This window comes from Bison bison, unplaced genomic scaffold (assembly GCF_000754665.1).
Source record: "Bison bison bison isolate TAMUID 2011002044 unplaced genomic scaffold, Bison_UMD1.0 scf7180017864064, whole genome shotgun sequence".
In the NCBI taxonomy this organism is placed as follows: Eukaryota; Metazoa; Chordata; class Mammalia; order Artiodactyla; family Bovidae; genus Bison; species Bison bison.
This window is the reverse complement of record NW_011494636.1, coordinates 3577433-3589849: the sequence shown is the minus strand read 5'-3', so window position 1 is coordinate 3589849 and position 12417 is coordinate 3577433. Positions and strand designations below refer to the sequence as shown.

At 40.6% G+C, this 12417-nt stretch overlaps 1 protein-coding gene across 1 annotated transcript in view; it reads left to right on the top strand.

The window, feature by feature from the left end:
• Positions 1–11416, top strand: part of SLC19A2 (solute carrier family 19 (thiamine transporter), member 2) — a 32178-nt gene extending 20762 nt beyond the window's left edge. The window contains exons 3-6 of the mRNA XM_010836695.1: positions 4478–4700; positions 6260–6452; positions 6811–6952; positions 9157–11416. Coding sequence (XP_010834997.1) covers positions 4478–4700; positions 6260–6452; positions 6811–6952; positions 9157–9285 — 687 coding nt within the window. The 3' untranslated portion in view covers positions 9286–11416. The remainder of the gene's footprint in view (positions 1–4477; positions 4701–6259; positions 6453–6810; positions 6953–9156) is intronic.
• The last annotated feature ends 1001 nt before the right edge of the window (positions 11417–12417 follow it).

The window sequence follows — 12417 nt, the reverse complement described above, 5'->3', positions numbered from 1 at the left end:
AATACTGAAGTGGTTTGCCATTCCCTTCTCCAGTGGACCACATTCTGTCACATCTCTCCACCATGACCCACCCGTCTTTGGTGGCCCCATGGGCATGGCTTAGTTTCATTCAGTTAGACTAGGCTGTGGTCCTAGTGTGATTAGATTGACTAGTTTTCTGTGAGTATGGTTTCAGTGTGTCTGCCCTCTGATGCTCTCTTGCAACACCTACTGTCTTACTTGGGTTTCTCCTACCTTGGACGTGGGGTATCTCTTCACGGCTGCTCCAGCAAAGTGCAGCCACTGCTTCTTACCTTGGACAAGGGGTATCTGCTCATCGCTGCCCCTTCTGACCTTGAATGTGGAATAGCTCCTCTAGGCCCTCCTGCGCCCGTGCAGCCACCGCTCCTCGGACGTGGGGTTGCTTGTCTCAGCCGCCGCCCCTGGCCTCGGGCGTGGGGTAGCTCTCCTGGCTGCTGCCCCGGACCTCGGACGTGGGGTGGCTCCTCTCGGCTGCTCCTGCGCTGTCACAGTCCGGCACTCTCACCCGCCATCCCTGACCTTGGACACGGGGTAGCTCCTCTCGGCTGCCGCCCCTGACCTCGGACGTGGAGTAGCTCCTCCTGGCCGCCGTATCCTCTCCCTTTTCCTCTTAAATCCCTTGAAACTCAGATAGGTGTCATCCCTCCTGAAAAAGAGTAGCCAAAGGCAGATCTCTGCACCAACTCTTAACAGGTTTCCAATGCTTCACTTTCAGGCTTATGAACTAGGGCTCTGTGAGATACCAGACTGAGGCAAGAATGAATATTCCTAGGATAAGATAAGTGCACAGCAGGCCAGAGCAGGAAAGTGTGTCCCAGAAGCCTTTTCTGTTGGAAGAGAACTCTGTCATTGCTGCTTCATAAACACACCTCAGAAGTGCCTTCTGTCCTTTTGTTCTTGTTTCCTTTGCATGTTGTTCATCAGTATTGCTGTATTCTGTGTCTCCCAAAGTCTGTCTCAAACATTCTTCCATGATATGTATTTGGTTCCTTTCCCTTGAAACCAGGTGTACTTTTATCTGTCCCTCATTGTATACATTTTTACTATTTTGGATAGTGAAATATCAATAGCTGAGGAAATAGTGATAGTCTTCCTTTCATCATAAAAAAAAATTGTTCACTGTTGATAGCAAGAGTTAGAATTATGTCCTTCAAAAGCACTTAACAGAAGACTTATTCTCAAAAATTTCCATCCTTGTTTGATTATAGACAAATTTCCTTTTGCATATACAACTGAGCTAAGAAAAGAGTAATTATTTAACTTGATATTGTAAACACTTAACTATTAAAAGGTTCTGTTTAAAGAGAAGGGGCTACACAGAAATTAACATAAAATGGCTTAGAGTTGAATATAAAACCTGAAACCATAAAAATGCTTAGAAGAAAACATAGGTGGTAAACTTGATATCTGTCTTGGCAATGAATTTTTTTTTTTTAATTTGATAACAAAAGCAAAAAAAATAAGTGGGACAGCATCAAACTAAAAGCTTCTGCATGCCAAAGAAAAACATCAACCAAATGACAAACTGTTGAATGGGAGAAAATATCTGCAAATCATGTTTGATAAGTGGTTCATATCCAAAATATATAAGGAACTCATTCAACTAGAGCAAAAAAAAAAAAAGAATCCAATTTAAAAATGAGCAGAAGATCTGAATAGACATTTTTCCAAAGATGTTTGGATGGTCAGCAGGTACATGTAAAACATGCTTAAATCACTAATCAGGGGAATGCAAAGCAAAACCACAAGGAGCTATCACCTCACACCTGTTAGGATGGCTATTTTCAAAAAAAATAAGAAATGTGTGGGTATGGAGAAAAGGAATCCTTTTTGCACTGTTGGTAGAAATGTAAATTGGTGCTGTCACTATGAAAAACTGTGTGGAAGTTCCTCAAAAAATTAAAAACTCGAGCCACCACAAGATCCAACAGTTCTACTCCTGACTACATACCCAAAGAAAATGGAAACACTAACTCAAAAAGATACACCTACCAGTTCATTGCAGCACTATTTATAATAGCCAAGATGTGAATACAACCTAAGTGTCCAACAGTGGATGAATGGGTAAAGAAAATGTGATATACTCACATATATATGGAGAAGGCAATGGCACCCCACTCCAGTACTCTTGCCTGGAAAATCCCATGGACCAAGGAGCCTGGTAGGCTGCAGTCCATGGGGTCGAGAAGAGTCGGACACGACTGAGCGACTTCACTTTCACTTTTCACTTTCATGCATTGGAGAAGGAAATGGCAACCCACTCCAGTGTTCTTGCCTGGAGAATCCCAGGGACGGGGGAGCCTGGTGGGCTGTGGTCTCAGGGGTCTCACAGAGTCAGACACGACTGAAGCGACTTAGCAGCAGCAGCACATATATATACACATGGGAACATTATACAGCCACAGAAAAACAAATGAGGTCTTGCTATTTGCAACAACGTGGATGGACTTGGATGGATGCTAAGTGAAGTAAGACTCACAAAAATATTGGGTTGGGCAAAAAGTTTGTATGGAAAAAATCTGAACAAACCTTTGGCCAACCCAATACCATATGATCTCATTTATATTTGGAAACGAAAAACAAAACAAAAAAACCTCAAGCTCATAAATACAGAGAATAGATTGGTGGTCGCCAGAGGCAGGGGCTAGGGGATATAAACAAATGGGTAAAGAAAGGGGGGTCAAAGTGTTCTAAGTCCCAGTTGTGACTAAGTTGTGAGGATGTAGGTACAGCATGGTGATTATAGTAAGTAATACTGTATTGTTTATTTGAAAGTTGCTAGATCTCAAAATTCTCATCACGAGAAAAAAATTACAGCTATATATGGTGATAGATGTTGACTATACTTATTGTGGTGATCATTTCACAATGTGTATAAATACAGAATCATTTTGTTATACACCCAAAACTAATACAATATCAAAGGTCAGTTATACCTGAATTTTTTAAAATAAAGGAAGTTTCATGTTCAAGACTGGCTTCCCTGGTGGCTCTGGTAAAGGATCCGCCTATAATGCAGGAGACACAGGAGATGCGGGTTCTATTCCTGGGTCAGGAAGGCCCCCTAGAGGAGGGGATGACAACCCTAATGCCTGTTCCAGTATTCTTGCTGAGAAAATCCCATGGGCAGGGGAGCCTGGCAGGCTACAGTACCTAGGGTTGCAGAGAGGTTGACACAACTGACGAGACTGAGCAGCAGCAGCAGCGTGTGCAAGACATGGCTGCCGGCCAGCTAGCGGGTTGAATCATGCTGCTGCCACCCATGTAAATAGTCTGTAACATGCCTCTGTCATACATCCTTCCTCTTGAATGCTGCTTCATAGGTAGCTTCCTCTTGGTCTCTGGATTCTCTCATTTTGCCTTCCTGTGTTAGCTGCAAAATTTCCTGTGTTCTGAGCAAGGTTCCAAACTTAATGGGAACTTTTGATAGATTGACCTTTGATATGATTGGAGTTGGCCCAGAAGTTTGTATGGAAAAAAACGAAATGGGTAAAGAGGAGTCGAAAGGTACTGAGTTCTAGTAATAAATAAGTTGTGGGGATGTAATGTACAACATGGTGACTGTAGTTAGTAATACTGTATTGCATATTTGAATATGGTGTCTGGACTCTCACATTGACTTCTTGACATAGTCCAGGGATAATGGAACATAGCTCAGTCATGTTTTGATTGACTCAGTTACATGCATAATAGCTTTGTTACCTCATTATTATAGTAACATTTCCTGTACATACTGGGGAAAAAAACATAAAGGAGAAAATTAAAATCATTGATTAACCCCTCACCCAGAGAGAACTGCTGCTAATATTTTGGTTTATTTTTTCCTAAGACTTCTGTTTTAACCATTCTTTCAGTGAATATAATAGGTTCTTATTCATGAACTCTACCTGAACAGTGACTTACTGGTGGATGCTAAGTCACTTCAGTCATGTCTGACTCTTTGCCACCCCATGCACATAGCCTACTGGGATTACTAATTGTTGTTTATTCTTAATGCTGCTTGCCTCTGTGTGGGAAGATGTGGAATGTCATCTCCCTTTGACTGACATGTGCAGTCTCTGACCATCTTTATACCTTCATTTTGTAAACAACGTATCATTTGCTGGAGGTACTAATGTATATAGAACATTTAAAGCAAAATATATTTTTCCCCCAAGAGGGAATAAATGTAATTGCTATGAAGTTCATACACACACACACACACACACACACACACACACACAAACACATACGGACATGAGTTTGAGCAGACTCAGGGAGGTAGTGAAGGACAGGGAAGCCTGGCATGCTGTAATCCATAGGGTTGCAAAGAGTTGGACACAACTAAGCAATTGAACAACAACATATATGAAAGAAGCAGTTGGTTTTCCCGAGGAAACAGAAAAAAGTCTGCTGAATAGAAAATTGAGTCTACACAGCTTTCTGTCCAGTTGCTTTCTTCCCTTTTTCTGGGTAGGAATCCAAGCCAGACCGTCTCCTCGTGCTGAAGGTCCTGTGGAATGACTTCCTGGTGTGCTACTCCTCTCGCCCTCTGCTCTGCTGGTCTGTGTGGTGGGCCCTCTCCACCTGCGGCTATTTTCAAGTTGTGAACTACGCACAGGGCCTGTGGGAGCAGGTGATGCCTTCCCGCCATGCTGCTATCTATAATGGCGGTGTGGAGGCCGTTTCAACCTTACTGGGTAAGCAGTACTGGGTGGTAGGGCAGGTTGGGTGGGGAGAGTCCTCTGGTAGTTTAGTTGACCATGATCAAAGTTTTTCTCCCCTCTCAAATTTGAAGTAACCTCAAAGAACGGTTTAACTTTGAGCTCTAATTTTATCATTTAGGATGACAGTTCAAAAGTGTATGTTCAGGGAGGACTATGACTAACTAACCTGAATTCTTTTTTTTTAATATAAATTTATTTTAATTGGAGGCTAATTACTTTATAATATTGTATTGGTTTTGCCATACATTGACATGAATCTGCCACGGGTGTACACGTGTTCCCCATCCTGAACCCCCCCTCCCACCTCCCTCCCCATACCATCCCTCTGGGTCATCCCAGTGCACCAGCCCCGAGCATCCTGTATCATGCTTGAATTCTTTATAACCTTTGGGAAACCTAACATAAGGATCCTGTAAATTGTTTTCTTACCCAAGTTTCCTTTATGTCTGATTTACTGTGTGCTTTGGCCATGTGTGAATCTTCGAGCAGCACTGTTCAGTACTTTCTAACAACAGTAGCTAGTATATGTTGTGTTGCAGGTGCTGTTCTAAAGACTTTATTAACACCATCCTCACAGAATTCCTTTGTTGCAGTTATTACCCCCATTTTCCAATTAAGGAAGCTGTTGAAAGACATGTTAATCACTTGCCCAAGGTCATATAGATGGTCAGTGGTAAAGTCCAGGTTTGAACTCAGAGCCTGTCTTTGGCCATTAGCATCTATCGTTCCTTTCTAATCTGTTGATCCACCTCATAGGTCTCAGAAGATCATAAAGGACTTCTGTGAACACTTTTATCTCTGACCAGCACTTAGAAAGCACTCCATACCATTTAGCTCTCATTATCCTCATCATCGTCATTTGACCACGTGATAAACTGCCCCTCAGATGGGAGGAGAGATGAACCATCCTGCCATGTTGCCAAGCTACAGCCAGGATGGTTCTTTTTGACTCTTGCCTCTGCATCTACTTCAGTAGCTTTCCCTTAGCAGCACCCCTGGTTCTATGTCCTCCTTTTCCATCTCATTATCCATTGCCCTAATTCAGTCTCTCATCATCTCTCCATGGCCTCATACTATTTATTCCATCAGGTCCAAAAATCTCTGCCTAACTTTCAAGGGCCTCCATAATCTTGAACTACCCTGGTTATAAATTTAAACAGCTTAAAATGTCATAACCTAAGGTGAATTTTCATTTAGTGAAATAGTACTTGTTTAGCAAAATGAGTTGGCGAAGGCAATGGCACCCCACTCCAGTACTCTTGCCTGGAAAATCCTATGGACGGAGGAGCCTGGTGGGCTGCAGTCCATGGGGTCACTAAGAGTTGGACACGACTGAACTTCACTTTCACTTTTCATTTTCATGCATTGGAGAAGGAAATGGCAACCCACTCCAGTGTTCTTGCCTGGGGAATCCCAGGGACGGGGGAGCCTGGTGGGCTGCCGTCTGTGGGGTCGCACAGAGTTGGACACGACTGAAGCGACTTAGCAGCAGCAGCAAAATGAGTAATGACTTTTCTGTTTTTGTTTTGTAGGTGCTGTTGCAGTGTTTGCAGTTGGTTACATAAAAATATCCTGGTCCACTTGGGGAGAATTGACACTGTCTCTCTTCTCTCTCCTGATTGCTGCTGCAGTGTATATCATGGACACTGTGGGTAACATTTGGGTGTGCTACGCATCCTACGTTGTCTTCAGAATCATCTACATGTTACTCATCACAATAGCAACGTATGTATTACGATTCAAAGAAGCATTAGGAAGAGCTGTAACAGGATTAACTTTTGGTTTCTTTACAAATTAAATTTTCTGGTTCAAGGGCAAATGGGAGGAAGCATTATACCATAAGTGCATTATCAGTTTTTCTTTTGAGGAAGCATTTAGGCAAGTTTCATTTACTTCCTTGTTCACGTTTCTGCTGTTTTCAGACATTTGCATGAGGTTTACATCATTTAGCAAAAGAATATTCTTCACTTGGTTGGGAAGGGAATTGACAGTAGAAAAGTATGGGCTACTCTTCACATTTGAAATAAAAAATGTAACTATCCTTGAAGTAATTCTTATCTATGCATTCTTTTTATTTTTTAAGTTTTCAGATAGCTGCAAACCTCAGCATGGAGCGCTATGCCTTAGTGTTTGGTGTAAATACCTTCATTGCCCTAGCACTGCAGACTCTGCTCACTCTAATTGTGGTAGATGCCAGTGGCCTTGGCTTGGAAATTACCACTCAGGTAAGGTCTGTTTCAGTACTGAAGATGTTATGGGTTGATCAGGGTAACAGAAGTGGAGCATGCTTCAGGGAAACAAATTCAAACAATATAGACAGATAGAAAATCGAAAGTAAAAGTGTTCTTTCCTTCCTTCAGTTATCCCCCACCCTTAGTTCCTTTCCATCAGGAGGATGCTGAGACCATCATCTCTTTGATGAGGCCCTAGAATGTTTCTGAGTGTGGAGCTGAGAGGTAGTGTTGGTTCCATCTGGACCCAGACCTTCTGCTTCTTCACCCATTATTTCCCTCCATTTTTTTTTAAATTTTATTTTATTTTTAAACTTTACATAATTGTATTAGTTTTGCCAAATATCGAAATGAATCCACCAGAGGTACTGTATCCCATGTTTGAGATGCCTGCTTCACTTGAGAGCTCTCTGAGTCTCCTCCCTTCTTTAAACACCCCCCACCCAGATACCAAAGTAATGACTTGCTGTTGATGACTAGCATTACATATGACCTATTGAGAAAACACCTGCACAAACACCCAGAGACAGTGTGATACGTTTATTCACTCTGGAATTGTATGGTTGTATATGGCTTCATTCATTGTGAGTTGTAAATAGGGCTTGGGATGTACTTTAGCAAAATGGGCGATTGAATCAAAAAGTGCCTACCCCAACTCATCTCAGCTCAAATGATTCTATCTCCATTGTTCTTTCCACTTACATATTAGTTTTCCTACAATACAAAGACCTGACATGTTAGCAGTAATTAACTTTGTTTTTACCGAGGAGATCTAAAAGAAAAACAATAGATAATGTGTGCTGAGTGCCTTCTGTGTGCCAGGTACTTTATATAGAATTTTGCAGGGTTGCTATCATGATTAGACGTCAAGAAAATGAATCTGAGAGAGGTGTTGTTTAAGGTCACGGTCAATAATAGTATGGCAGAACCAGGATTCAAAGCAACATCTGACTCAAAAGCCTAGGCATCTACCTCTGCATCATGCTGGCTCAGAAAAGGGTGGGGGAAAGGTGGACAGAGCAGAGGAATGGGAGCTTATTATTGTCTTTTAAGTAATTATTACTTATGTGTTTCCCAGTTACTGCCTGCAATAAAAACGTTGGGAAGACCTCTCAAGGGTTAAGTGCTTTCATTTGGGATGGAGGGTAGGAGAATAAGTGCTTGTCATCTGGCTATAGAAGCGGTGGGTTTAAATGTATGGAATAATAATTTTGTGGGCTGTGGTCAAACTCATGACTGCCATGATTAATTAACTGATTTCCTATAGGAAAATGTGTCCAAATTTAAAAGACTTGGCTCAGAGGGTTAGGCTTCCCAGGTGGTGCTAGTGGTAAAGAACCTGCCTGCCAGTGCAGGAGAGTTAAGTGAGTTCGATCCCTGGGTCAGATCCCCTGGAGAAGGAATCTGCAACCCACTCCAGTGTTCTTGCCCAGAGAACCCCATGAACAGAGGAGCCTAGTGGGCTACAGTCCATGGGGTTGCGAAGGGTCAGACACGACTGAAGCAACTTAGCATGCACGCAGAGGGTTAGAGCGGCACGCTTACTGGATCCATGAACCAGCTTATCAGTATTTAGTAAGTTATTTTAATAAGAAAATGATGATATTGATAAATCATATAATCACATTAAAAATGGCTTAGAGAAGATTCTTATAAAAAGTTATCTTACAATGGAATATAGTTGACCTTCTGCTGCCCTCTTCTGGGAAAGAGTGGGAATTCTTGATCTTCAGAACTTAGCCTCGTATCAGCTTGAGTTAGTCGGTTTGAGGGTAGAGACCAGGATTCAGTTATAACAGCAACAAAAATGAAAACCAATAATATTAACAGTATTAGCATTGTGTTAATAAACATTTACATACAGAATCCTATTCCTTCCCAACAACTGTAATTAGGATATATTATGAATTACAAAATGGGTTGTAAATGAAGTGGAGGCTCAGACACTGAGTCTCTCCATCCAGGCCATACAGCTGGTAAGTGGGTAGTCAGGATTGGCAGTCAGGCTGCAGTGTTACCATGCTGTCCTGCCTCTCTGTATCCTCAGTGCCTGGCACATTGTGTAAGCACAATGTTTTTTGAAATTGTATTGAAAAACTGAACATATCTTTAATTATAGAGTCTGTTCACATATATGTAATAAAAGAGCTGACCTTCCAGTGGATAATTCTGTAAATTACTTCTTCCCCCCTCTTTAGTTCTTCATCTACGCTGGTTACTTTGCACTCATCGCTGTGGTTTTCCTGGCTAATGGTACAGTCAGTATTATGAAGAAATATAGAAAGCAAGAAGATCCACAATCAAGTTCTCAAGAGACCCCCTCATAACATACTGCAAAAGAGCTTCATATTGCAAGAATTCTGCACAACGGCTGTAACCGGCTGTATTTAATTTTTTAAAGTGTAGACACATATTTATGAGTATGCATTTCATGGCTTCAAAGCAGCCAGTTGACTATACCTTGTCTTCCCAGAGTAACAATACAGTTGAGAAATGAAGTGTACTTCCTGGAATACTTATGAGAGCCAATTTAAGAATCTGTTTTTCCTGCTTCAAAAGTGAACTTGCTTTTGAAAACCAAGAATCAAGAGCAATTAGGCAGCACATGGTAATGTACACATGCTCACAAGTGAGTCTGGTGTTTCATAGGTCAAGTATTCTACTTCTGTGTCTGATTAGCCAGATGCTTGGCCTGTTGGGACCAGGGCTTCACGGGCCACAGGATGTTACAGTAAGAATCGAAATAGTGTTCTAACAGCATCTGCCTCTGTTCAACTTAGTTCTCATGTCTGTGTTACTCATGTGCGTTTGTTTCTACAGATGACAACATTTGCCCTGGTTTGGTGTTCTATAAAGAATATGTGTTAATTCTGAGTTATCTTTAAAAATTCATTGTGTAAATACTCTCAGTGCCCATCTTGACTGTTGTGTATTTGTGTTGATTTTTCTTAGAAGTATATTTTTACATTATTCATATGCTTCCCAGAGAAGCTAATTTAGTTAAAAAATAAGGCAAGTTTTGAGGCCTACTAATAATATAAGTGACCTAATGGAAAACTTAAGGTAGGTTTACTTGTCTTGTATTCTTCGGTATGAAGGACTATTAAATCTATGATGAAAAGTTACTAAGTGGGCTAAAGGCATAACTAGTCCATTTTGTATCTGCAGATCTCCAAAATAAAATGGGAAAGTCTTCTTAAAATAACTTCATCTCCCTTTATGGCATTTATACTGTTTGTCCTTCTTATCCAAGATAAAGGTGTCATTAATTGTTGGATTATTCCAAGGTCTTTTTCACAAACTGAGCCTCTTTATTTTGGTGGGACAGGACGTAGGATGGACTTGGTTCCTGCATTTTGTATATTAAATTTGCCTTTGTTTATAAAGGTGCATCTTCTTAAATAATCTGCTTAAAATAAGAATTGCTACTGATTCCAAGTTACTTGAAAAATGTTATTCTGTGTACATTTAAGTGGGAGATTAGTCTACCAAGTGACTGCTAGCATATGTGAGACATGATAACTATTTTAAAGCCAATTTTGTTGCCTTATCTTAAAAAAAAAAAAAGCTAGGTCAACTTTTTTAGAATGACGTAGGTAAATACTGAATAGTAATGTCAAGATTCCAAAACTGACTTATTCATTTATGTAAGCAAGAATTCTAGAAGCAAATTAATGAGGATAAGAATAAGTCATTTTCTCGTCACCTTCCTTTCTGAGTAAAAGAAAGAAGAGCACTAGCTAAGGAAGGAAAAAGGAAGCGATATCATAAACATCAGCCTCTAATTTTGTATTTTGTCTTTGTTTTATTTTGCTACATAGGGAATGTGTACTCAGAAACAAGTAGAAAAATGGTGTTTGAGGAATTTAATTTTTTTAATAAAATAGACTGTGGCACAATCAAACTGTTCATGTAACTAAAGCAGTATTTCCCTGGAATTTAAGTCACAGTTGGTTTTATACAATCAGAGCCTTTACTTAAGACAATAATAAGTTCCTATCTTGGTGTGTGTGGTACTATTTGTAGAATGCTGAACCCAATTTGCAAGTTGTACTGTATGCGGTTTTGGAAAGAAGTGCAAATAATTTGTTGTACTTTTTATTCAATACTGTATAGATTATACAATTATTTTTTATTAAATAAATATTTTGCAGTATATTTTTCCTTGTTTAAAATATTTATGTCTTTGTTGCTCCATGCAGGCTTTCTCTAGTTGTGGAGAGCACGGGCCCTAGAGCCTGCAGGCCTCAGCAGTTGTGGCTTGCCGTCTCTCAGGCATGGGCTTAGTGGCTGTGACGTGCGGCTTAGCTGTCCCTCAGCATGTGGGGTCTTCCTGGACCAGGGGCTGGATCCATGGCCCCTGCATTGGCAGGTGGAGTCTTAACCACTGGACCACCAGGGAAGCGCTGGTCTTTACCTTTGACTCTTCCCTCTCATTTCTGTTGTTTTCCCAATTTTTTTTCTAGCACCGCATTGTTCTACTTATTTTTCTTGGTCTTCATGTTGGTACCTCTTATATTTTTAAAAGCATTCTCCCATTTAGAAACTAAAAAGGCCAACGTTCCCTTCAGTGTTAACTGAATTTTTCAGATAAATGAAATGAAATTGAATCAAAGGTAGAAGGTGCCATCTTGTTTTGAAAAAATCATAGCCTTTTGGTTATAGCCCCAAATGTTCTGGTACCCACGGAAGCATCTTCTTGCCATCTTCTTGAGAATTGCTTTGTTCATTTTAGCCGACAAACCAAACCAGTCTTTTCTAATAGTATTTGAATGTGTACTTTCACATTAGTTCCCATTGCAAAACCTTCATTAAGGCATTTTTATTGATTATCACCAAAGACTTGGAAATTTTTCATGCAAAAAACTTTTTAAAGTTTTCTGTCCTTATAGCACATCTTATGTATCTGAGCAGGAACCACGCCTTATTTTTGTCTTTTGTTGCAAAACACATCTTGTGTTTGTGCCCCATGAACACTGAATTATACAAATGATATGTGATGGATTCAATGTAACCACCTGCCAGTACCAAAGCTAAATAAACGCTATTTTTCAAAAAGTACATCAAAGTAAAGCATTAAGATTAAAATGCCTGTCAGTGATGTCTAGTCCACTGGATGCTTTATTCAGGGCATTGTGCTCAAATGATAGAAATTGGATACCTATTTGTCTTACTTCTTATGGAATCCTAGGGCTTCCCAGATGGCGCAGTGGCAACAAACCCACCTACGAATATAGGAGATGGAAGAGACACAGGAAGATCTTCCCTGGGTTGGGAAGGTCCCCTGGAGAAAGAAATGGCAACTCACTGCAGTATTCTCATCTGGAAAATTCCATGGACAGAGGAGCCTGGCAGGCTGCAGTTCATGGGGTCAACAAACAGTCAGACATGCAGGACTGAGCAACTGAGCAGGCATGCACGTGTAATTAGTACTTTACATTTATATAACACGTTTTAGT